Raw genomic sequence first — 27,811 nt, 5'->3', positions numbered from 1 at the left:
CGCCAGGTATTCGCACGAGGGCGCGCAGCTATGAGGAGCTGCGCGCCAAAGATTAAATGGTAGGCAAAGAAAAGAGGCTACTGGGGCGTGGAGTAGCCGCGACTTGTAGCCTCATGTCCGGCTACTCCATGCCCCAGTAGCCGCTTAACAAAATTTACATATCCCAGGATTAAAGTTTTCTAAAAGATAGCGGGTACGTGAGGATTAGCCCAAAAAAGGGCTATGCTCGCGTCCCATACATGCACCTACCACCCAATCTACCTTTATAGGTAGAATCGTGGTGGTAGGTTCCCTTTAATCTCTATAGAACTAGTCAGTAAGCCAAATTTCTGACTGCATTGTATCCTGATGCCAGGACATAGATCGGTAGAAACAGCAGTATGGAGTCTCCAGTATTTGTAGTTTTATGCTTTGGGGGTCTCCAGTATTATTTGTCTGCATTGGGGGTCTTCAGTATTATTATTGTTCACTCTGGGCGTCTCTCATTACTATTATTATCTGCTCTGGGTTCTCCATTATTATTGTCTGCTCTGGATGCAGTATTTAGGATTTGGGGGGCTATTTTGTGCTGTACTGAGGTTGTTGGTGCATCCATGGTGCTGGTTACTTAAACTTGAGCAATAAATGTTGTCCATCCCTAGCCTAAACCCTTAGACCAGGAATAGAAAAGACATTTGAAGAAATGTCATACTCTTCATAATTTATTATATGTTTGTGGAGTCAGACACCATTTTGGTGGAATGAATCCTTAGCCACGACTAAGGATTCATTCTGAAATGCGTAGGCATTGCGTTACTATCTGTAATTTTGCCATGCTGGATGATGTGGTCTCCATTGTCTTCATTTTTTTTAATGTGATGAAATAAAAGAAGCAGATTTTAAATGTATGCGTTGGCCTTCCGAAAGCTGGATCTATTTCTTGCCAATTTGTTAAGCGACTTGGACCTAAGTTTGTCCATGTTTGGGGCACCTACACTTAACGAATAGAAGAATATCCACGGTAAGAAAGAGGGGTAAAAAGTATAAAAAGGGGGTGCCATTGTATACCTCCCAACATACAGAAGAAAGTTTAGGTTCACCTCTGTCTGTAGGCGCTACAATACTTTGCAAAAGTTTAAGGCAGCTGTGGAAAAAACAGCAAAGTAAGAATGCGCCCAAAAACAGAAATCAGAATCAGACCATCCTCTGGCTATTAAAGGGGTTGAACCAAAGTGATTGTTCAGGATATTCTACAGCAATTTGATTGGTGTGGGTCTTCCTGATAGTTGTAATACAACCAGGACTGTCAGGTGGAGATACACTTTGGCTTCAGTCTAGAAGGACTTCTGGTGATTTGATGGATGGAGCCTAAAAAATTTACTCTTCATCCTATAAGTAGGAAGTAGAACTTGAGGATCCAATTTCTACTTTTTCTTTCTATGGGAGGGAAAAAAACTCTCAGTGGAGGTCAGGAGGTCACATAGCAACAGCCCCCATTAGTGTCTAATAATCGTTAAGCCTTTCCTGATTCATTCATTGCACTTCTTTTGTCCATGAAGACACACTAGAGCCACACTACGATGACTTCTTCTGCCGAAAGCAGCCACAGCTCGTCCTTCTGTACATCACATCAAGCAAAAAGCAACAAGTGTGCAATATACGAGGCGAAAATAATCTCGACATTAATCTGAAGTCCAGGAAAAACAATGAATCACCTTGAATCATCTTCTATTCCGACCCCTAAATTCTCCTAAAGCGACTCAGAATCTTAGAGTCTCTTCTCGGATTTTAAATTGTGTTAGGGGGGTGATACTCACTTCTAAGTAATATCCAAAAAGTAAAAAAACTGTGTAGCATAAAAGGAAATCGCAATCAATTCTCTTTTAGAATATTATTACATTTTCTTAACTGGGGAGAAAAAAAAATTCCAAAAACAATTTGCCAGAAAATAATATACTGTTAGATTTTTTTTTTTTTAGCCCACGTCAGGTCTTTGAATTTCACAATAGGCCATTGTAGCCTAGAAAATAGTCGCCCGAGCACTGAACAACATTACATTGTAATCACATACAGTGGTAAATATTCATGAGAGCTTTGCCTGATTTGATTATAGCATTTATCGGTACTGTAGAAATGCAACATTTCCATAAATAAAACAAGGTGTGTTTTGGTAAGATTTTCGAAAAGAACACCCATTTTCTTTGCGGATCTGATTAGAGCTCACTTTTCATCCTGAGAGAGGCCCTAAATGTGCTCTTCTTCTACCTAAACAGATAATAAGCACTCGGTGCACTCCCCCTTCTTGACTCAACATACTGAGACTAATCGCAGATAATTGAGGGGGAGGAGCTGGGGGCCGGGTGAGCCTTTGTGTCCACAGGACAAATGGTCAGTTCATGAGGCTTTTGTCTGATCTAGTGATTTCTTATAGTCTACTAGACTGAGGGAGGGAGGAAAAGGGACAAAAAAAAAAAAAGCAAAAAAGAGAATAAAAAACCCACCACAATAAATAATATAAGTCAACATTGACTTATGAGCAGAGAATGAACCAATCTACGCAGTCGGATTTTTATTATTTTCAGTGTAATAGAAAAAAAAAAAAAAAAGGAGAGAATAGATATAATAAAAATCCGATAGATGAACTTCACTATCTTGACTGGAGGACGAGGAGTATTGGATAATGGATGTCTGGGTCATAAGCTTCACTATCTTCTTCCTTAATCTGAAATAAAGAAGTCAAAAATGGGATAAGAGCGTATTATATATAGCAATACCTCGTAGCAGTATAGGATATAGAATAGCTCATGTAGAATTTTTCGGTAAGTATTCAGTAGCCCAATACTTAAAGATATAATAGATCTATAGCGCAATATAACAGTATAGGATATAGAATAGCTCATGTAGAATGTTTGTTTTTTAACTACGTACTAAGTATTCCGTAATCCAATACTTAAATATATAACATATCTATAGCGCAATGTCCCAATAGTTCAAGTAGAATTTTTTTTTAACTACGCACCAAATATTCAGTAATCTGGTACCTAAAGATATATTATATCTATAGCGCAATGTCCCAGTATTGGATATATAATAGCTCAAGCAGAATTTTTTTTTTTTAATTACGTGCCAACTAATTGGTAATTCAGTACTTAAAAATATATTATATCTATAGCGCAATGTACCAGCATAGGATACATAACAGCTCAAGGAGAACTATGCGCCAAATATTCAGTAATCTGGTACCTAAAGATATAGTATATCTATAGCGCAAGTACAATTTTTTTTTTTAACTACGTGCCAAGTATTCCGTAATTTCGGTGCTCAAAGATATAATATATCTATGGCGCAATGTACCAGTATAGGATATAGAATAGCTCAAGTATATATATATTTTTTTTTTAACGATTCGCCAAGTATTCGGTAATCCCGTACCTAACAATATAATATTATAGAATCTAGGTATCCAGAACAGAACAAAATATATATATATATAAAAAAAAGATGTCTACAAACAATAAATTAAATAATTAAATTAATAATAAAATAAATAAAATAATAAACAATATTATATATATATTGGGAAATACACAATCAATTTTAAAAAAAAAAGTAAAAAAGTTACACAATATATGAAATATTTATATAAAATATATAAAAATATATCAAAAAGGTTAAATAAATAAGAACAGATTTTTAACCAGTCTTTTGTACGACAACCTTCGGTCAGAATATTTTTTTTTTTTTTAAATTCCACATTTATCTCCAGGTGAGTAAAATACGTAAAGCGGCTTGTACATTGGTGAGAGATTAAATATAGAAACGTGTTATGTTATAGCTTTGACTGGGGAGAGAGAGAGAGAGAGAGAGAGAGAGAGAGAGAGAAGTCGTATGACAGGCAGCAAGCATAATGCAGGGACTACAGGTGATCTAATTACAGTATAATATCTTTGCCTTTTAACGTATCTACTCTTATTGCTTTCCACCTTAAAAGGTCAACCCCCTATTTTATCTATATAAACAAATGATAAAAAAAATAATATAAATAAAAAAATAATAAAATAACAAAAAATAATAATAATGCATTTTTTAAAATTAACTCTCACCTACGTCCTAAAACACAAATAATTACTGGTAAAAAATATTTGACATAAAAGAAAAAAAAATTACTGAATAAATAAATTAAAAAAAATAAATAAAAATCCTTGAGCCTTGTCGTGTAGGTGTTTAGCATCGGGAGAAAATATCTTTTGTGTAAAGAATGTCAAATAAATTGCCTGCTGTACAGCAAACACATTGCTCTAATTAAAACACATTTATTGTTTCAGGGCGGCGAAACGTAAAAAGAAAACAAAACGCGGTGAAAAGAAAGTGATTTTCCAATTTGATGCGCAGAATAAGGTCGGAGAAAGCAGCTAAGGAGGCAATAATATAGTTGCTATTAGTAGCTTTATGGGTTACAGTGTAATTGGATGTAGCAAGCTCAGACCCACCGGGTGAACAGCAGCTGCCGGATCGGGGAGGGGGGGGGGTGTCGGGGGGGAGGAATCGGTGGGTTTCATACTGTTTACCTTAAAGACAATTCACAATTATCAACAACACTCTGCAGAGATTAGAAATATCGAGCCCTCGGTGATGGGTATTTACATAAGGAAATGGAGGTGAAAAGTCAGGAGGAGATCACGGCTCGGATACATCGCAGGCAGAGACATGGGAACATTTTAAAAAAATTTGAAAAAATAATTAAAAAAAATTATAAATTTTTTTTTTTTTAACTGTTATAAGGTGCAGTATAAAAGTGCTTAAAATAAAAAAAACTAAGTGGATAAAAGTGATAACATACCTTTCCCCCGTTCCTCGTTCCTAGAGGCGGCAACCGGCGTCCGTCTGACCAAAAAGCGCCGGCATATACCGTGGCGTATCTCCGTTTTTTTTAAAAACGGAAATAAAATTTCACCGCTTACAATGAAAAGGTGAAAAGTTTAAGAGGCAAAGCTGTTCCTCCTGATCACTGACTGTTAATCAGCTTCATGGGTGGCTGCCTAAATCTGGGGATTTTTTTTTTTTTTTTTTTTTCTTCCTGTAACTTGCTTTACTGCCAAGATTGTAACTAAAAATTTTTTTTTTTTAGTAGGAGGAGGGGAAAAAAAAAAACCCATCTCCCCGTAGAATGCAGCTGCGTATGAGTGACACGACGGAGCTAATGCGGAGGGCGAAAATTAAAATTCATGAATCTCTTCACAACCATTTGTGTAACAAGATTAAGACGAGACAGCAGAAAATAGCTGCATTATCAGACTTCTTACAGTTCTCCAGCTGGTTACGCTCTATTCCAAAACAGTAGGGATAAGAGGATAACATGCAGCCTCCAGGAAAAAACGCCTCTTCTTATTTTGGGAGCAAAAATCATCCTCGGGAAGATGAGGCATGAAGGATATGTACAGGCAGAAAAACGCAATCCTGCCGAACAGGCAGAAAATATTGAGTTGTACTTATCAGCGTGAACGTAAAAAAAAAAAAAAAAAAAAAACACGTAACAAAAGCTTCTCCGACGAACAAGGGACCTGCAGCTAACAATTTACACAACAATGTCGGACAAAAAAAAAAAAAAAACACACGGCAGCAGCGCTGAAAAGAAAAAGAAATTGCAGCTCGGGATGGGGACGACAAGAAGCCGGGGCAAGTCGCTCTTTATTCCGACACTTGTCGCCAATGAATAAAACCGGTTGTAGTTTTAAGTGTGGGATAGACAATCGACTTCACTCAACTTCTGCTACATATTTCATAGACTAAAGATAAAAAAAAAGTGGAATAACTGCATCACCTATGGAAAAAAAGGCAATTTAAAAAAAAAAAAAACTGTTAAAAAAAAGTAATGTGTATAAAAAAAAACCCTAATCTAGATTTGTATTTATTCATATACACAGGTTACGTACACAGGTTCTGTAGGTTTGTTCTTAAGTTGAATTTGGATGTAAGACGGAACTGTATAATGTATAATTGTAACTACAGACACATTTTTTTGGCCTATGTGACAATTAGATTTTAGAATGTTGGGTTGTCATAAGAATCAGGATAACAATAAATCTTAATTGCAGACACCTGTGATAACTGTTATAGCTGATTATTGTAGCCTGAGGCTAAAGTACAGTAAATTACCAATATGCAGAGGTCTGTTTGTAACTAGGGGTCGTATGTAAGTCAGGTGTTCTTAAGTAGGGGACTGCCTGAATATAAATATATATATATAGGTTCAATTAGCTAAAGAAAAGATGATCCCCAAAAAACTGTAGTCACAACAAAATGAAGTCATGGGTTTAAGTCATGTTCACACCATATTAAAGTAATGAGCGTAAAGTCAACATATTGTAAAATGTAATGTAATGCAAATGTTGTAAATGGCTTAAAGGAAATCTACCATGAATAATCCATCATGATAAACCAGGGACATTACTCATAGACCCAGGCACCGTGACTGTGGTAATCTGCTTATATGTGTTATCCACGGCCTCCTTCCTTCTAATATCAACTTTTGAAATTATGCTATGAGCTTGAAGTGCTACTGGGGGTGTTACCAGAGCCCCTCAGTGCTGTAGCTTCATGGGCTCTTGTTACTTCCCCCTTTCCACTGTGCACTTAAACTTCCTCTGCTGCAGGAAGATTACAGCCAGAGCAGGGAGGTGCTGAGGGAGCACTGAGACAGTGTAACAGCCTGGGAAGCTACAGCAAGGAGGCACTTTGTTGATGCCCCCCCCCCCCAGGAGCCCTTCAGGTTTATTAGAATCATTTCAAAAGATGATGTTAGAAGGAAGGAGGCTAGGGATAACAAATATGATATTACCACAGTCCCGGTGCCTGGATCTATGAGTAATGTCCCTGGTTTATCAGGATGGATTTTGATGGGAGATTTCCTTTAAAATACTAGAAAAATTCTCAGAACTAAGGATTTAATTTATAGGTGAGGGTCAAAGTGGGAGGTGGTGGGGGTTGGATTGGTTGCTATAAGACAATGCAGTTAGGCCCGCCAAAGCCGAAAATGACTACTTATAGGTTCAATATTTTAATTAGCACTTTAAATAGATAATCACTGGGGGTCCCATCACTGAGACCCCTGTGGATAGGGCCTCCTATTACTGGAGAAAACATTTAAAGGAAATCTACCATCAAAACACGTACTCATAGAACCAGGCACCGTGACTGTGGTAATCTTCTTATATTTGTTAAAATTATGCTAATCAGTCAAATGCATTCCTGGGGGTGTTACCAGAGTTCCTCCATGCTACATCTTCACAGACTGTTATACTGTCTCCCACTCTACTCCCATAGCACTTCTTCCCTCTGTGTAATGTAATCTCAATACAGCAGAGGAAGTTTCATCGATCGGCAGGAGGAGGAAGTGCTCCTTGGACACTGTAGCAGCCTGTTGAGCTACAGCATGGAGGGGCTCTGGTAACAACCACCGTAGCCATTCTGGTTCTTATTTACAGTTACTCACGGTAACCCATATGGGCAGTAAAGCTCACGTCAGAATGTTACATACAAATAATTGCTTAATCTGATTTTAATAACTTCAACCAATGGCAACATACCTCACCAGGTCATGTTGGAAATCATCAAATTAAAGGGCTATTCTTATTTTAGACATTTGTGATGTAAATATGAGTGTCACACCTATCTCGTGAATGTGCTCCCGTTTCCAATGGGAAATCTTTATTTTAGCAGAAGGTACCATTCAAATTGTAGCCTCCTTAAAGGGGTCGCCCAGTGAAGTGGCAGCAGACCCCATGGAAGCACCACACGCACTTCTGTTAGCATCTGTAAATGATGATCTATTCTAATGATAGGTGATTTGTAAAACTTGGAACTGCCCCTTTAACATAAATTTACTAATTCTGTCTAAGATTTAGTCCTCGTGCCAAAGGAAGTGGTTTTTGTGTACTATTCGCCTATTAAACAGCTAGCCAATGTCCCAATGTATCTCTATGGACTCATTCCTGCCTGGTGGTAGCCCTCTCCATGGCGAGTCATCGCGCCCCGTCGTAAACACATGTGTGTGGTCACCATACTGGGTGCCATAGGTGTCTATGGGGATGTATACCCGGCCTTAGACGTCTTCACAACGTCAGCGTGAAAGGGGCCTCAAACTTTGCAAACTTTGGGCAGCCTTAAAATCCAGCAGAAATATCACATTATTTGGTCTACTTTTTGTCGAAAGTTTGGCGCATGTTGTCTATTCATAAGCAACTGATCCGCTTTATACTACATCATCTCTAATATCCAGTAAATGGGGGACAACTTTTAAATCGGTGATCCTGTTCTTTCATATAAGTTGTCTGTGTAATTTCCAGCGGTGCCAGATAGGTGAATGTATAGGCTACACACAAGCAACCGTGTTGGTGGAAAATGTAGGGATGTAAGGATGTCAATGCATTCATTATAGGGAACCCGTCACCACACGAACCCCCCCCCCCCAAATAATGCTTTTTTAAGTATCTATACATATAATAAAGGTGAACCTACATTTCAAATTCTTCTCAAAGGGAACCTGTCATCAGGTTTTCACCATTAAACACACAGATGTTTTCAGACTTCCTACTGAAGACACAGCTCAGATCTGGATAAAATCACTTAAAAAAAAAAAAAGTGTCCGGCACCGTGCCAGGAGACCCGGCATTTTTATCTTCACTCACCTCAGCTCCCCCATTTAACCCTCCTTCAAGAATGAAAGAGACATTAGCTGTGAGAGACTTGCTAATGAGAATTTCTAAGGAAGGGGGGGAATGTCGGACTTGAGAGTGACTTTAGGTGTGTGTGACTCACTGAAGAGAATTCCTGAAGGAGGGTAATTAGGGAAATTGAGGGAGACATTGGCTGTGTCTGACTCACTGCAGAGGATTCCTGAGGAAAAGGGGATTGGGGAAGTTGAGAGAGACATTGGCTGTGTGTAACTCGCTGAAGAGAATTCCTGAAGGAGGTTGATTGGGTGAGTTGAGGGAGAGGTTTTCTGTGTGTGACTCACTGAATAGAATTCCTGAGGGAGGCTGATTGGGGGAGTCGATGGAGAGGTTTGCTGTGTGTGACCCACTGAAGAGAATTCCTGAGGAAGGGTGATTGGGGGAGTCGATGGAGAGGTTGCCTGTGTGTGACCCACTGAAGAGAATTCCTGAGGAAGGGTAATTGGGGAAGTTGATAAAGACGTTGGCTGTGTGTGATATGCCGAAATGAGGACTGAAAAAGACGCAGATTGGACTCATATAGGTTGATTTGAATACATGGTGAGATAAATTAGTGAACAGAATGTTAAAATTTGAGGCATGAGGCAAAGGCAGGAGAAGGAATAATATAGGGATGGATGCTTTCTATTAGCAGATTTAAAAAATATGTTTATTTAGGGGGGATTAAATCACTCGAAGGGATAGCATTTGGGGGAAAACAGAGGAAAACGCTGTAACTACCCCTGCAGAATCTGTGACCACCTTTTCTGGTTCTTCCAATCCTAATGGGCCGTCCTAGAGGACTTTGTATTTATTGGGGACATAATGTCTAAGTCATGAACTGGAATTCTGAGAGTAGGAGTTGGTCTAGACGTCACATAGGAGATGATTAACAACCCGAAAATGAAAATGAGTGGTCGCAGCTGGAATCAGGAACACCCCTGGAGAGGTAAGTATTACGTCCTCCACCCCCTCCCCCAATTGATTCCTTGATTCCCCACAAAACCAGTGCAGGGCTGCATGAGATGTCTTAGATGCAACACCAGAATTGCCCATGGACAAGTGTGGCGCTGTTTCTACGGATATAAAAACGGTCCTTTATTCTAATCTTTTACAACCCCTTTAATGAATCTTATTATTCCGAAACAACAAACCCCACGCGATAAAAGTCGCAGCACAATGTAAAATATCTTGAACTTTACATAATTGTACTTGATGATCTGGAATGTACGGAGCTGTTCTTTCTACGTACAGTATATTTCTGGGCAGACTGAAGAAAAAAAAGAGATTAGACGCTTTCTATTCAGCGCGCTTATTATCTTTAATAACTGTATAAAAACTAATTAATAGATCCATTCAATTAGCGCTATGTAGATATGGAGGGCTGATAGCGACATGATTTTTTTCTTTATTTGATGTGCCAAAACTTGGCGGTCTATTGTTCGGCGCTAATTAATCATTTGTGCGGAGTGCACCCGGATCAAATAAAAATGCTCCATACATGATATAAGATCTAGCTTCCCTCAAGAAAAGACAGCGACGGCTTTTGTATCGATGTGTCTACACCGCCAGACCCGGCGCCTTCTAGCAAGGTCCTATTAAATCCCAAACTAACAGTAAAAAAAGGAGAATTATCAGAAATATGTTGAATAGTTATATCTGCAATTGTCATTTACAGGGTCAGCTCCAGGTATCAGTAGGCCCCTGTGCGACAGAGCCTCATTGGGCCCCTTTGCTATGAACTCATGCATCAACATTAAAAATTTGTGCGCACTTGCACATGCACCATTTGGTAACTTGGTACACCCGGCTCTGACTGAAGGACCGGATCTTTCAGGATAGCGGCAAAAATCTAGTCCCCTTAGGCAGCGGTCTCCAACCGCCAGGCCGGGGCCCAAGACCAGGCAGTGGAACACCCAGTCCAGGGCCGTGGTCCGGCGGTGAAGACCACTGGTATATTTGACTTTGGGGAAAAATATGAATCGGAACTTACCTCCTGCGCACGTCTATGCTCTCTGCCGCATGCACCTGTTCTGATGCGGCCCTGTCGCCGGCTGATGACATCATAGCGAATGCACGCAGTAGGGAGCATAGACGTGCCTGCATGCACTGTTGGGAAGCTGCAAGGTGAAGAGGAGTGCCGGAGGTAAGTGCTTTCTTTATACTCCACTATGGATATTTCATATGGGGGGAGCACTGTAAGGGACATTTCCGGGGGGCCTCTGCTGCGTCCATTCCATATGGAGGGGAGCACTGCTGAGAACATTTTATGGGTGACAGCTTGCTGGGGATGTTTCAGTGTGGGGGGGAAGCACCGCTTGGGCATGCATTGGACGGCTCTGCTGCTGACATTTCATTGGGGGGGCTCTGCTGCAGACATTTTATTAATGAGGGAGGCCACTGCTGGACTTGTTATTAGTGAGGGGAGGCAGCTGCTGAATATATTATTAATAATTCCTTTATTTATATAGCGCACACAAATTACGCTACACAATTTGATCCCTGCCCCCAATGGGGCTCACAATCTAATCAACCTACCAGTAGGTTTTGGAGTGTGGGAGGAAACCGGAGGACCCGGAGGAAACCCACGCAAACACGGAGAGAACATACAAACTCTTTGCAGATGTTGACCCTGGGACTTCAACCCAGGTCCCCAGTGCTGCAAGGCTGTACTGCTAACCACTAAGCCACCACACTGCCCTGTAATGGGAGGCGGCTGCTGGGACATGTTACAAGTGAAGGGAGGCCGCTGCTGGACATGTTACTAATGAGGGAGGGCCTCTGCTGGACATGTTATTAGTGAGGGAGGCCACTGCTGGAACATGTTATTAGTGAAGGGAGGCCACTGCTGGACATGTTATTAGTGAGGGCAGGGGAGGCTGCTGCTGGACATGTTATTAGTAAGGGGAGGCCTCTGCTGGACATGTTATTAGTGAAGGGAGGCCACTGACATGTTATTAGTGAATGGAGGCCACTGCTGGACATGTTATTAATGAGAGTAGGCTGCTGCTGGACATGTTATTAGTGAGGGGAGGCTTCTGCAGGACATGTCATTAATGAGGGGAGACTGCTGCTGGGACATGTTATTAGTGAGGGGAGGCTGCTGCTGGACATGTTATTAATGAGGGGAGCCCAATGCTGGACATGTTATTAGTGAAGGGAGGCCACTGCTGGACTTGTTATTAGTGAAGGGAGGCCGATGCTGGAGGACATGTTATTAGTGAAGGGAGGCTGATGCTGGAGGACATGTTATTAGTGAAGGGGTGCCACTGCTAGACATGTTATTAATCAGGGGAGATCGCTGTGGGACATGATAGTATTGAGTGGAGACAGCTGCTGGACATGTTATTAGTGAAGGGAGGCCACTGCTGGACATGTTATTAGTGAAGGGAGGCCACTGCTGGACATGTTATTAATGAGGGAGGCCGCAGCTGGACATGTTATTAGTGAGGGGATGCCGCTGCTGGACATGTTATTAATGAGGGGATGCTGCTGGGAGATGTTATTAGTGAGGGGAGGCCACAGCTGGACATGTTATTAATGAGGGGAGGCCGTTGCTGGACATGTTATTAGTGAGGGGATGCCGCTGCTGGACATGTTATTAGTGAAGGGAGACCACTGCTGGACATGTTACTAGTGAGGGGAGGCCACTGCTTGACATTTTATTAATGAGGGGAGGCCACCGTTGGACATGTTAGTAGTGATGGGAGGCCGCTGCTGAACATTTTATTAGTGAAGGGAGGCCACTACTGGACATGTTATTAAAGAGTAACAGCTGCATTTCCCACCCCAGGCTTATACTCAAGGTCAAGTTTTCCCAGTTTTTTGGTGGTAAAATAAGGTACCTCGATTTACACTTGCGTATATGTGGTATGTGTATTTTTCCTTACAGTGAAAAGCCCAAAGACATTATAGGTGTGTGGAGGCTATAGATAAATGGGTATTATGGACTATTATATGGACTATTTGCGGGGCACACAATTTTATTTTCCCAGTTACCATTATAAAAGGGGTTACCTGGCCCGGTCCCTGGTAAAAAAAAATTTGGGCGCAGATACATAAAGGTTGAGGGGGCTGGATCTCTCCAAGATAGCAGCAAGAAATATTGTCCACCAAGGCATTATTTGGCAACTCCATATACCATGCGGTGACAGAGGGGGCTGGATCTCTTCAGGTTATCAGCAAGAAATCTATTCCCCTAAGGCAGTGGTGGCGAACCTATGGCACTGGTGCCAGAGGTGCCACTCAGAGCCCTTTCTGTGGGCACCCAGGCCTTCCTGCCAACAGAGAGTTTGCCAGACAGAACTCAGGGCTTCCTCTTGTGGTCCAAGACAGCCCAGGATGTGCCATGCTCAGCGCCATTTTAAAGCAATATCCTTGGCTGCCAGCCAGGAGGAGTGAGAAGGTGTGGATAGATATGGGTTGTCGTTGAAGCTCCTGCTCTGGGTCCCCTGATCCTTTCTCTTCAGGGGACCCTGGAAGGAAGTTACAATCCAAATTTCTCCATCATCTTTCTATTGTATTCGGGAACTCCGGACACCAATACGAATGAAACCTGTGATACAGCAGGGTCCAATAAGTTACTGCTTAAATTGTCATGTTGGCACTTTGTGACATATAAATGGGTATTGGTTCTAGTTTGGGCACTCTGTCTCCAAAAGGTTTGCCATCGCTGCCCTAAGGCATTATTTGACAACTTCATATACCCTATTGTGACTGAGGGGGCTGGATTTCTTCAGTACAGCAGCAAGAATCCAGTCCACTGATCACGAGATGCTAAATCCAGTCCCCTGATCACAAAATGCTGAATCCAGTCCCCTGATCACATGTTGCTAAACCCGGTTCTGACTGAAGGAGGGATGGGACAGAGAGGTGGAACGTTATTGCTAGGGAGTGATATAATATAAATCTTAATAATCAATTACAGTGGAATCTTGGATTACAAGTAACTTCATCCGCAAGACAAGCCTGTTTTTTTACAAAATTGTCTGTGTTTCAAAGTGTTCACAAGGCAAAACTTGCTTTGATATACCAGAGATTTAGATTACAAGCACGTTTTCGGAATGAATTATGCTCTCAATCTAAGGTTCTACTGTATATGATACTATATTGATATTGGGGTACCTGCTCTGATAGAAACCTGGGGTAGAAATGTTTACAGCGATTTCTTTTGCAGTTAACATATTAATGGACCCCTTTGGTCAGTGATGGCGAACGTTTTAGAGGTCGAGTGCCCAACCTACAGCCAAATACGACTTATTTATGCTGACAGAGCAATTTAATGTATACTTATTGCTCCCTGCTCTGTCACAGCTTTCAATTCTATTGGCATCTTAAGGATTCACCAGCTCGAGTGAGTGTGTGGGTGTCGGGACAGGAACACCCCGCATTGGCCACTCCCCGCCTTCCGTGACCACCACCTAGACGGCCACGCCCCCCTCCACACCACCCTGGTGTGAAGGTGGCGGATTGGGAAAAATAATTGCAAGTGCTAGCAATAAGCTAGCATTTTTGAATACTTCAGGCAAAGAAGCCCTGATAAATATCCCCCTTATAATATATATACATCATATTATTTCACAAACAGCATATATATATCATATATACACATGTATACAGTATTAACACCGCTACATAACATATATACACATGTATACAGCATGTACACACCATGTACACTGTAAATAATGGTGGACATCCTACATTCTTTAGTGTGGAAGGTTGGATGGCAGGGCCCCCTGACTCTGAGGGCCCCATAGCAGCTGTTATGGCTGCTACCCCTGTAGTTATGAAATGAGGGGAATTTGGATTACCGTTATAGTTTCCCTCCAGGCTCCCTTTGAACAGGAAGAATTGCGGGAAAGGTCTAGTGATAATCCAGCCCTGTCCACACCTCCTTGCTCCGCCTGCAGTCCCACAAAACCCAGGAAGTGCTGCTGTAAATTAGAGCTGAACGCTGCACATCTTGGGCTACCCAGGACTGCAAGATGATGCCTTCAGTCACTCAACCTGTCTGGGGTGACGGCTGGGTGCCACAGAAATGACTCTGAGTGCCACCTCTAGCACCCATGCCATAGATGCTCCACCACTGCCCTAGATCATCAATATTAGATGAGAGGGGGCCAAACCCCAAACTCTCAGTGAATAGCTGCTCAAAGTAGCCGCAATCCACTTCTTCTCTCCAGGTCTGTGATGTCCCATCTATTGACCACGTAGACTGGTTGTAGCTCAGTCTTGTTCAAATAGTGAGGTGCAATACCAAGCACCACCACTATGCAATAGAAGGAGAGAAGAAACCACAACCTACGTCCAAATGCCGTGACCTTTTGCAAGAACGGATCATGGCAGTTTATGGTGTTAAACCCTTAATGACCTGATTTTAAAGACAGGTCATCCAATTCTATGTAGAGGAAACCCCCTTTGAAATTTTAACACATTACAGAAAATATTTTTTCGAAAGAAAAGTTGATTAAAGAAGTAAACATTTTTGTTGGCACATCAAAAAAAATGGAGAAAAAAATAAATAAAAACGTGCTAAAAATAAATACAATAGCCCCATTCATTCGAGCTTGCATCAACACTATCCTCCGTGTTGTGGCGTCTCGGCAGCGGTGCGATCCCGTGAGAGTGCCTATTGATTATAGCTGTCATATTAATAAGTCTATTGACACTTGGCTTTATGAAGTAATGACAATCTACAAAGCCAAATTATTAATGAAGGACGTTATCGTTGGGTGCCGATTTCACGGTAGTAACGATTTTATATATCCAATAATCACTCTCCGTCCCGTGATGAATTATTATCACTGAAGAAAATAGCGGTAAAGGCATAAAAATAGAGAAAAATGTTACCAAATGGAAGTAGTTTTGCAGTGACGGGTCCTAAAATTCTTGGGATTTTAGTGGGTTAGCCATTTCGGTTACACGTATGTTCTGGAGCTATCCAGGTACAGACGAAATCCTATAAATAGGACGTGTGGGCGTATACATGGTCTATACCGAGCAGTGGATGAATATAAACCTCTACCAAGGGAAAGTGGTACAAATCAATACCTCGCTTTCTTGCCAGACATAAAACACTACAATAACAGAAACTTTCCTTACAACTTATGTTGAGTAAACCATATAAATACAGATAACTAGGTCACTATGGTCAATACCAAGTGCCCTAAATAGGGTAGATATAGACTCATTGACAAAAAAAAAAAGAAAGAAAACAAAAACACTCCAACTGAAAGACAGCCAATCACCACTGCCGAAATTACCGGCGGCATCGTAAATAGAGAAACCGGGGCTTAAACAGTCTAGAGCCATGTTATGTTTGGGATCTGTCAATAGTCATTTTCAAGGATGGAGGCCTGTAGTGAACATGTTTAACCCCTTAAGGACGCAGGGTTTTTCGGCTCATTTCTCGCTCTCCAACTTCAAAAATCCATAACTTTTTCATTTTTATGTGTACAGACCTGTGTGAGGGCTTATTTTGTGCGTAACAAATTTTACTTTCCCGTAATGTTATTTATTTTAACATGCCGTGTACTGCGAAGCTGAAAAAAAATTCCAAATGTGGAAAAATGGAAAAAAAAAACCGCACGCCACGTTCTTGTGGGCTCAGTTTTTACGACTTTCACACTTCGCTCCAAATAACACGCCTACTTAATTCTTTGGTTCGGTGCGATCGCGGTGATATCAAATTTATAAAGGTTTTATTGAGTTTTAATACATTTTCAAAAATGAAACGAATGTGTACAAAAAAGAAAAAAAATTTTTGCCACCTTCTGACACTAATAACTTTTTCATACTTTGGTGCACGGAGATGTGTGAGGGGTCATTTTTTGCGAAATGAGGCAACGTTTTCATTGCTACCATTTTGAGGTCTGTGCGACATTTTGATCATTTTTTATTTAATTTTTTATGTTATGTAAAAAGGTGTAAAAGTCGCATTTCGGACATTTGGGCGCCATTTCCCGCCTCGACGGTCACCGCCGCCCGTAACCGTTTTTATATTTTGATAGATCGGGCATTTTGGGACGCGGCGATACCTAATATGTTTGTGATTTTTACTGTTTATTATGTTTTATATCCGTTCTAGGGAAAGGGGGCGATTTTAATATTTTTAATATTTTATTAATTTTTTTTATTTTTTAAACTTTTTTTTTCACTTTTTTTTTAGACCATCTAGGGTACATTAACCCTAGATGGTCAGATCGCTCCTACCATATAATGCAATACTTCTGTATTGCAATATATGGCATTTTTGCAGCAAATTCATTACAATGAGCCACTGGCTCATTGTAACGAATCTGCAGAAGCCATGTAGCCTCGTGTCAAAAGAAGACCCGAGGCTACCATGGCAACCGATCGCATTAAAGATGGCGGCGCCCGCGCGGCAATCACATGATTAATAGCCGCGATCGGTGCAAGCACCGACCGCGGTTATTAGCGGTGGGGGTTTTCTGCAAAATGCAAAAACCCCCACCTTTGTATGAAGAGGACTCAGCCCGTGAGCCCTCTTCATACATCCCTTATACCTCTGCGCCGTAGCGTTAAGGGGTTAAAGTGTCCTTGTTATGAAGTAACAGACTGCCCCCTGCTGGTGTGAGCATCTGGGGAGCCATTGTATATGACCCGGTCACCCCAAGCAGCAATAAAGGAAATCTACTATTTGATTTTATGCATTATGAACCAAACATACCTTGAGAATGCTGTAGCTACATTGATGCTGAAACATATCTTGTTTATTCCCTGAGTTGAGTGGTTTGGGTGAAAAAACAACTATGAAATTATGATTATGAGACTCTGTTGCTCTTGTGGCTGCCCCGACGCTTCTCCTCTTACCCTAATTATGCACTGCTCCTCAGAACGATGTAATCACTGTGTTGTGCCTGACAAGCAGAAGTAATCAATCGATGCACCATCCCCCAGCTGCTGTGTATGAGTGATCCGTCTCAGGTGGATTAGTCCTGTCTGGACAGTTCAGGAAGCTCCACATAATGGGTAACATTAACTAAGGGTCCGTCAGCGCCGGCTTTCATGCGACACAAATTGGGGGGTGTGGCCGCCGGACAACCCTACTGATTCAGACAAACCGCGGAATTTAAAATTCACATTGTGTCGCAAAATCAGCACTCACATACAAAGGGAAGAAGATGGTGAACCTCGGCGGACCTGAGCAGGGAAGCGACACATTCAAGAAATAGGGCGCACGCTGTAAGTGAATCGCGGCAGCTCCGAATCCTCGACGGAATCCCGGATCAGCAGACGCAACGGAATGTGTAAGTAAATGTGCCCTTATGTGTTTATGGATCGCAGGTTAATTGCAATCCAGCTTTCACAAGGTCCTGAATGTTCTAATAGTTTTTTCAGAAAAACCACTCAATTCAGGGATTAAACAAGATATGTTTCTGCATCAGTGCAGCTACAGCATTCTAAAGGTTTGTTTGGTTCATAATGCATCAAATGTTAGATTTAGATTCCAGGAAATTATTATTATTTTTTAAATCCGAGCAGGTCTGACGACCTGTAGGTTCCTCTTGGTCTTGTTCAAGTGATTAATCCTGAGATGCAATAGGCAGGAAGTAGAAGGACTGTTATGCCCGCCTACCGATATAAATAGGAATTCCCTGTGAAACTACAATATTTGTTGAATGTTACGGGTAGGTTGGGGGTTCCCTTTCTGAACCAGCAGGATCGGACTTCTTGTACTATTTTTGTACCATTATTAGTACAGTCACTGCCAGAACGTTTGACATTCTTGTCCACGACAACGTAATCTGTATAATCCTATCTTTTAAGTACCCGTTTCATGAAAGTGACCTACGTCTCATATACATATGATCCATTTCCCCCGATTTTGCAGACTGTAACTCATCCCTTCATTTCCCAATCCCGCTTTTCATTAGCGTCTACCTACAAACACGGCGAGTACAGCAGAGAGCAGTGGCTTTATGTAAGCAAGCTTAGAAATCACAGATAAGTGCTTGTGACCTAAATCTTGCCGCGCCTCGCTCTGACATATAACCTCACAGCTGTGAAATTCTGCTTCGAGATTTAGCCGTACTGAATCTGCCAAGTGACCCGACCATAAAGCAACTAGAGATAAGGATTGGAGGTATGATATGACACAATTAGACATTGGCCGTCTGTTTGTTTCCGCACATTTTGCCTTCAGATTAGCTGAAGATTTGGGTTTGTTTTGTTTACCGCCGTTTTCCGTTTGTTGACTTTGGATCGTGTCATACACGTAACCACGAACAGGGGCGACGTCGATGATTAGGGTTTTTTTTTTCCTCCCCTATGGTTAACTCTGCTCAGAGATTCTTATGTTAAACCCGGCTAGACCTGGAGAGATAAAGGGGCGGTGTAACAGCAAAAACTAATCACATATAAAAATAGCTGCTTAGAAGCGGCTCACCTAAGGACTCCTTTAATCAAACATTTGTTACCTGCCAAAAAGACCATGATCTTTCCAAAATGCAATGTGGATTAAAGTATTATCTATCGCAAGCAGAGAACCAACCTTGGAGTGGAAGTTGGAAATGTGCTCGTCGTAATTTTCACGTCTTTGGATAGAAAAGCCGGCCGCTTCTGCTAGATTGCAAAACTGGTTTAAAGTGTTCCCTCTTGGTGGAGCAAATACCATCGCTTTCCCCTGGAAGAATGAAATAGGGAAGAATGAAATCACATTTGTTGTAGAACGATTGGGCAGATGTCCAAACACGAGTAGAACCTGCTGAATCTTACTTTTTTTCTTAAAGGGGTTGTCAAAGATTTTTTTTTTAAAAGTCAGACTGGGTCTAGAAACAGCACCACACCGGTTCATAGGCTGTGCCCGGTATTGCAGTTGAGCAACATTACAGTAAGGCATGACCTGCAAAACCCCACAACCTGTATACGAGTGGAAGAAAGTCAACCTGGTTTGTCTACGAGTGGACAACCCCTTTAATTATTCTACCAAGTAAGTTGATTTAATTGAACCAATCCCCTAAATCAAGCAAAAGAAGACATACGATTATGAGGTCAATAATCAATGAACACATTGGGAACATTTACAAAATGGCCGTCTAGCTACAGTCTTAGAGTCGTTGACTTTCCATGTGTAGTCCGCAACGGTTGCTGATGATTCTCCATACCTGATTAATCCAAATTAGGGCCTATGGATCTTATAAAGTAGTCATCCTGCTTGGGATCTTTCTCTTTGAGCTAAAGTTACTCACCAAGTTTGACCAAAGAAAATCTTATAGACTAACAACCCCTTCCGATACGGTGATATCGGCAACTTAGAAGGGTGTAACCCAAGGACCGGTACTTAATTTCTATATGAAATAACAAACACTATTTTTCACTTTTTAACACCATGACCATGGTCGGAGTTCATTACAACCAATATTCTAGGTAACATGCAGGAAGCAACTAATGCTTTGGTGAATGCTTTCCGTACCATAAATAAGTCTCCTTAAAGATCCCAAAACATAGAACAGTGTAACACTCAGAGGTGAGGACCCTGTGTGTAACCCAATTGGTTTCAATTTAAGTTATTCCAAGGGCATTGTAGAAGGGTTCTCCCAGGTCTTCACCCCTTAATCTCCATATGGGGTCAGGACTGTACGGCAGGGAGACCACAAGGCTGCAACTACTTAGGGTAGTCCTGTTGATGGTGACAGATGCATGGCTTAGAGGGAACAAATGTGAATGTAATCAAATAGGTGCAGGTGTAGGCGCAGGCCAAGGTCGGAGCAGGGTTCCTGCATAGTTAGAGATCAGGTCAAGGCAGGAAGTGTAAGGTCATGGCCAGAAAAGATCAACCACAGAACTTTATTATAAAGCAGACAGGAACACCAGGTGCCTTACATAACCAGGGACTACTTCTGTTTGGATGGGGAAAATAGTAGGTGCAGTTCTTGAAGGAAGTACTGGGGAAGAATTGTAGAAGGATGACAAACTTGACATGGAAAGACAGCAGAATTCCAGGGATTTTAAGTAACCCAGTCATCACGTCTACAGGGATTATTAAGATGCCAATAGTCACAGACTGCCATCAATGTCACCCATCAAAATAAGAATTCTTTATTTACATAGTGCACACAAAACATGCAGCTCAGCCAAAATCGGTCCCTGTACCAAATGGGGCTCACAATCTAATCAACCTACCAGTGTGTTTTGGAAACCCTTGCCAACACGGAAAGAACAAACAAACTGCAAGGCCGTAGTTTTAACCACTGAGCCACCGTGCTGCCCCCAGGGACTCCTTTTGATTGTTTGTTGGACCAATCCACACAAAGGAATGTATAATAACTTGAGGGGCCCAGTCCTCGAGAAAATATACATTTTTGTAGACTCCATTGAGCACCACTCTTCCGAGTTTGCCCGATCTATAGGTTTAGTTGTCCAAGAGCCTAAATGGTGCTACGGTAATTGCCCACAATCTCTACTTATATGTAGCAGAGGATAAGCTTGAAACAAAAGGACAAACCTGAAACATAATGCTACAGGCAGACTTATAGCCAAGTAGCAAACACGTTAATACCGTTCCTGTGTGCCGGTTCCCCCGGCTGGAGACTCCGCCAACACATAAACACAGCGGATACTTCTAAATGTGTATTAATACTAGTAATACGCTAGTGAAAAATATGATAACAATCGGGACCATTTCACAGAGCGAAGCAGCGATACATAATAACCTGACAAAGCGGAAGAATGAAAACCTAACCCGCGTGGCCCGGGGAAAATCTTTTTATTTTTCAGCCTGCAGCTGAAGATGAACTCAGTGTCCCATCGGAACTGTCTCTCAGGTGGCGAGCGTCGCTGTGTATTAAACCTCAAAGTCTATCCGTGAAATGCTGCGGAGAAGCTATGGCATAAGGAGAAATAAACTCACAATCAATTCATGGAGAACAGCGGGGATATACTTTAGCAGCACATTGCGGCATAACCACCAGCACGCCTTTCATCTCAAAGTTAAAGTGAAAACCTGTGTTCTATCAGAACGGCTTCACAGGTGGCGAGAATTGTGAAAACAAATCAGGCGACGCACGGCCCTTTCACAGTACCGTCCACTTTTCCTAGAATTCCCTTTCTTCAGACCCGTTGCTGATCCTGAGGCTGCACCCTTAAGAACCTCCCGCCAGTATAATGTCATTATGGGAAATACATTAACGCTGCTTAATATCCTCATAAATATCCGCTGAATGTGCTCCCATATAGTATTCTATAAAGAATCATGTATTGACCATATGAATCATTTTTCAATAAATGTGTTCTAGTAAACATGCCTCAGCATCTATATGTGCCTGTACCTCAAGCTGCTATGGGGCCCACAGTGTGATGGGGCCCGGCATATTGGGTGTATGTGGTGTGTATATAATTTATGTGTTTGTATATGCTGTATGTCTGCATTTGTAAGTGTGTATGGTATTGTAAGTGTGTATTTGCTGTATGTGTGTGTATATGCTGCACGGTTGTATATGATACTGTATGTGTGTGTATACTGTATGTCTGTTTATGGTATTGAATGTGTGTATTTGCAGTATGTGTGTGTATATGCTGCATGGGTGTATATGGTACTGTATGTCTGTGTGTATATACTGTTTGTGTGCATAATAAATAACAATAATAATAATTCTTTATTTGTATAGCGCCTACAGATTGTGTATATGCTGTATGTCTGTATATGGTACATTGGGGCACATTTACTTACCTGTCCGGAGTTGTTCACAGAAAGTGCATCGTCCGACGATAATGCGTTGTTCCGCGATTTACTAAGACTGTGCGCCCTGCATGTGTGGCTTCCCCGCTCAGGTCCTTCTTCTTCTTGGTGCATGTAAGTGCTAGATCTTATGACACAATTTGAAAGTGAAATCCCTCAGTCCGAATCAGTCGGATCGTCCGACGACACGCCCTCCAATTTCTGTCGCATGAAAGCTCAAACCCAAATTAAATACCTGTCACAGCCGTGCAAAACCTGAAAACGTAGGAAAGTCCAACAAAAGTGTGTCCGCGGACCCTTCGTAAATAAGCCCCAGTATGTGAGTATATATACAGTTTGTGTGTGTATATGTTGTATGTCTGTATATGGTATTGTATGTATGTGTGTGTATATGCTGCATGGGTGTATATGGTACTGTATGTGTGTGTATATGCTGTATGTCTGTATATGGTATGGTATGCATGTGTGTATTTGCTGCTCATGTATATGCTGCATGGGTGTATATGGTGTTGTATGTATATGTGTGTATATGCTGTATATGAATATGTCGTGTGTGTATACTGTATGTATAATTATGCTGTATGACTATGTATTGTATATATATATATATATATATATATATATATATATATATATAAGTATATTAATATGTTACATTTTTTTAAGCGGGGATGTACCTTTCCCTCTTTTGATAGCTTCAGCTCAGACATATAAACAAAGAATCACAGAAAGTCTGCACACATTACTAAAGTAAGGAATCAGGAATGTGGAATCACTTGATAAACATTCAGGGGTTATTAACCCCTTCACGCTCCGCGGCGGATATATCCGCCACGGAGCGCAGTGACTTAGCGCTCAGTGGCGGATATATCCGCCACGGCGCTTATGCCGGCTCGGCTCTGGATCAGAGCCGAACCGGCATCGGGAAACACGGGGTGCCGGCTGTAACTAATAGCCGGCACCCCAGTGTAACACCCGCGATCGGAGTTGTCTCCGATCGCGGGTGCTTAACCCGTTAGATGCCGCGGTCAGCGCGACCGCGGCATCTAACAAGTATCTGGGGGGTCTTTCCCCCACGATCGGCCCCCCCGAACCGTTTTCGGGGGGCGCCGATCGTTGCTATAGTAACTCTGGGGTCCGATCTGGACCCCAGAGTTACTAGCAAGAATTGCCAGTAAGATGGCGTCTGTGAGTATGAGTATTGCAGAATATTATCATGAAGAAGCAATCAGATGATTGCTTCTTCATGTCCCATGGTATAAAAGTGAAAAAGTAAAAAAAAAAGTTATTCAATAAAAAAATAAAGTCATAAATCACTAAAAATGCCCCAAACCCCCAAAACATATAAAGAGACATATAACTCAAAAAAAAAGTCTAAATCATAACACAAACCCCACATATATAGTATCACCGCGTCCGTAACAACCCGTAGAATAAAAGTAAATCATTATTGAACCCCCACGATAAACGCCGTAAAAAAAAACTGGTATAAACCCTCCAAAAATTATGATTTTTACCTTTTCAATCCCACAAAAAATGATATAAAATGCGACAAAAAAACCATATGTACTCAGACATGATACTGGTGCAAAGTACAACATGTCCCGCAAAAAACAAGCCATCAACCAGCTCCGTAGCCAAAAACGTAACAAAGTTATGCCACTTGGAAGATGGCAATACAAAAATTATAGATTTTTCCCCACATTAGGGTTTTGTTTGACAAATTTAGTAAAACGTAAGAAAATATATTCATGTCTGGTATCCCCGTAATCGTATCAACCCATAGAATAAAGATAACAGGATTATTAGGCTATACGGTGAACACCAAAAAAAAAAAAGTCAAAAATCCAGTACAGAATTGATGCTTTTCTACTCCTGCCCTCAAAAAAAGTTCCTAAATTTTCAACAATAGGTGATACCAACCCCAAAATGGTAACAATGGAAAAAGCATCTCATCCCGCAAAAAAAATGCCGTCACATGGCCCCAATAACGAAAAAGCGAAAATTTTATAGCCTTCAAAAGGGGCCAATGAGGAAACTAAAATCCTGGCAGCTGCAGGGTGCTCCTTCCCTTCTGCGCCTCGCTGTGCCCCCATAAAACAAGTAACGGCCACATGTGGGGGGTCTTTGTACTCAGGAGAAATTGCAGAACAAATTGTATGGTGGGTTTTCTCTTTTTATATTTTGGAAATGTGTAAATTTTGGTGCTAAATGAACGTATAAGGGAACAATTTGACCATTCTAAATTTCACCTCCATTTTGATTCAATTACTATGAAGATCTCAAGGGGTTAACAATCTTCGTAAAAGCTGTTTCTGATAGCTTGAGGGGTGCAGATTTGAAAATGGGTAGATTATATAGGGGGTTTTGATGCTAAATATGTAAAATTTCATTCAAAACTGTATTTATCCCCAAAATAGTCAATTCTGAAAATCCGGAAAAGCGCTATTCTATTTGTAAGCCGCGTGACGTCAAAATAAATTATCCAGATATTTCAGAAATTATGAAAATGTAAAGTAGACAAATGGGAAATGTTATTCAGCAACTTATTTAGCTGGTAAATCATCTGCCTGAAAACGCAATGATTTAGAATTTCGAAAATGGCAAATTTTTCAAAAAATTTATCATATTTTCTTTTTTTTGTAAATAAACGCAAAACTTATCTGCCAAAATTTACCACTAAAATGAAGTACAACATGTGGGGAAAAAACAATCTCAGAATCGTTTTGATAAGTAACAGTGTTCAAAAGTTATAACCATATAAAGCGAAGCAAGTCAGAATCCAAAAAATCGGGCTGAGCCTTAAGCTGTAAAATGGCTGCGTCCTTAAGGGGTTAAAGGAAATCTACCACTTAGAACAGCTTAATTTTTTATGCAAATGAGCGCCGTCACACAGGTCGCTCGGCGCTTCTCTGCGCTTTCTGCTCCGATCCCGCCCCCTCTCTTGGATTCAGCGGTTCTTGAGAGTGATGTCACCCAACTCTTGGGAACGCTTGCGCATGCGCAGTTGCCTCACTCAATGGACTGCCTTGCAAGGTCTGTATAGCGCTGCTGCACTGAGCAGCAGGCTACTGTGCACTGAGGGAGCCAAAAGAATAGGAGTTGATCTGCAGGAACCTGTTCTGTCCACTACATAGAGAACGGCGCTGTCTGCTTCCTATTCCAATCTCTGTTTATCTCCTGATCTGTGGTGGTGCTGAGTGATGGACCTGCACCGACCTGATATGGAGAACCTGTTCTATGTTATCAATATTTTTAGCCCAGAAAAACGGCTAGTTCACAGAAACAGCTTCTAGCGGGCTAAATTGTAACACTAAAACCTGGTTATGAAGCTTACTATCCTGTGCCTGCACTAAGGGTTCCCAAAAATAGAGCAGCACCTGTACAGCACCCCAGCCCGGAACACATGTTCATACATAATAGAAGGCCATTAGCTACACTGACAGTTTTTGTGTTTTTCGAGGTGCGTTCTAAACAAAAACCTCCCCGCTAGCACAAAGCAAAAACAAACACGGCCTTACGCTTTGATACAAGACAGAACAAAGTGCTGCCGAATACAGTGACGGGTAATCCGCGCATTAAATAATCCATTAAAATGTAAGCCTTCTCTCTGCAAACACCACATACTAAGATATCCAAGGTGCGTCTTCCCTAACCCCGGACTCGCTCACATGCCAAATGTATTATGGGGCTGTATCCATAGACAGTAACAGCTCAGGCAATGTTTGCGTTTCTCAAAAAAAAATATGTATCCAAGTATTGACTCACAAAAGCCTAATGTAAACCCGTGAATCAATCCGCAACCAACTAAAAGTGATGGAAGTCATCCCATAACGAGCGAATGTGCGGAACGTGCCAAAGTCAAGAGGGTGACATGTCTCATCCCCCACCTAGTGCTCGGCTCAGTTACCAACATAAGGTAAAGGTACATGCAAATTACTAAAGTAACAAACCTTGTTATTAGCAGAGTAGAGAAGAGCGGACCTGATAATTGGGTTCGGCCGCCTGACCCCGACATTGATTTATTGGCTATGATATTTCCGGATTGGTGGCCAAACACCAAGTCCGGCCAGTCCGTCAAATTGACGCACATAGTCATGGCTATGATTGGCCATGGGGAAGTTCTTGGGTCGTTGCTAGGGGAGTCAATTCCGGAATAACCAGTCAGGCAATATGTTCTGGAACAGGTGGCTGAACCTGAATGCCGGACCCATAGAGAAGTCCGCTCTTCTGTACGTAAGAGGAGAGATTTTTTCGCACCACAATTCGGGCCCAATCAGCCCCACAAAAGGTCTACATGCAGTGCGCCACTTCAGTGATATGTTTAAGATACTATTTATTCAGACAAGGGGGTGTGGTTAAACTAGAAAGGTATTTGGCTTGAATTAATGATGACCTTTTACCACCTGTATCAACTGCAATAATTTGTATCCTCAGGCGAGAATTCTCCACCTCCCACCATTCTCCAAGCAAAATTATTATAGTATTTGGCACCCAACATGATAATGTAACAGAGACTGTCGATGTCTGACATGGTGTTACCTGCCATACTCACCGCCTACTTGTTGCTTCTCGCCATGCTCCTCTGTGTGCTCCGGTCCTCACACACTATCCTGCTCCTAACCATCAATTCATGGGTTCTAAGGCCGGAGCCCCCCATCGACGAGTACACGTTTGGTGATGAGAGCACCTCCCCCCACTGGGAGGTGCCTGATTGCTGTGGTTCTTTGATCCGGGTAAAGGTGTATTGGATTCTCTGTGTTTGACCCCCAGCTTCGTTTCCTGACTCTGTTCCTTCTTTGTGTGACCGTATTCTGCTCGGTTAAAGACCCCGGCTTGGCCTGACCCTGACCTCTACCTTGTTCTTTGGACTCCGGCTGCTGCTGCCGCCTGGCACTGACCTTCGGCTTTTCACATGGATTTTGCTGGATTGCTGTCTGTCCTGACTGTCTTGACTCCTGTGGCCAAGCTGCTTTGCACCGGCGTCTTTTGTCCTCTCTGTGCCAGCTGCTCTCCACACCGGGACCACTACTAGAGGTAGCGGCCTTGTGATCTCTCTGCAGCGAAGTCCAGATCCACCAATAAGGGTGAAAGGGTTAATACCAGAGAGGTTCGGAGATAATTCCTTTTATGTGTTGCCCAAAATCAAACCTCTTGGATATTACAGGAGGTCCAATACCCACTGTTTGTTACAGATAATAAGGCTCTTCACTGTCAGGTGGGAGGTGCTAGGCCAAGACCTCCCAAGTGATTGGCATATTGTATCACTGGTTTCATGGGGTGGAGGCTCGAGAAAAAAGTCCATCTCCTCTGTCTATGGAGTGGCACCTGCTCAATTATGCAAAGAGGTGTAGTAGGTGGCGTGGAAAAGTCAGTTTTAACGAAAAGGAGGTGTGGTCTTCCAAATAGGCACAAATTT

The 27,811-nt window shown here is 41.8% G+C and overlaps 1 protein-coding gene across 3 annotated transcripts in view; it reads right to left on the bottom strand.

Annotated features, from left to right (window-relative positions):
• Positions 1–2,533: 2,533 nt before the first annotated feature.
• Positions 2,534–27,811, bottom strand: part of CAMKMT (calmodulin-lysine N-methyltransferase) — a 265,839-nt gene continuing 240,561 nt past the window's right edge. For all 3 annotated transcript variants that reach the window (XM_072140279.1, XM_072140281.1, XM_072140280.1), the window contains 2 exons: positions 19,207–19,338; positions 2,534–2,701 (listed from right to left, as the gene is read on the bottom strand). In XM_072140279.1, the coding sequence (XP_071996380.1) occupies positions 2,627–2,701; positions 19,207–19,338 (207 nt within the window). In that variant the 3' untranslated portion in view covers positions 2,534–2,626. The remainder of the gene's footprint in view (positions 2,702–19,206; positions 19,339–27,811) is intronic.

Source organism: Engystomops pustulosus, chromosome 3 (assembly GCF_040894005.1).
Source record: "Engystomops pustulosus chromosome 3, aEngPut4.maternal, whole genome shotgun sequence".
Taxonomy (NCBI): domain Eukaryota; kingdom Metazoa; phylum Chordata; class Amphibia; order Anura; family Leptodactylidae; genus Engystomops; species Engystomops pustulosus.
Note: the sequence above shows the minus strand (reverse complement) of the source record. Positions and strands in the feature narration are given on the sequence as shown.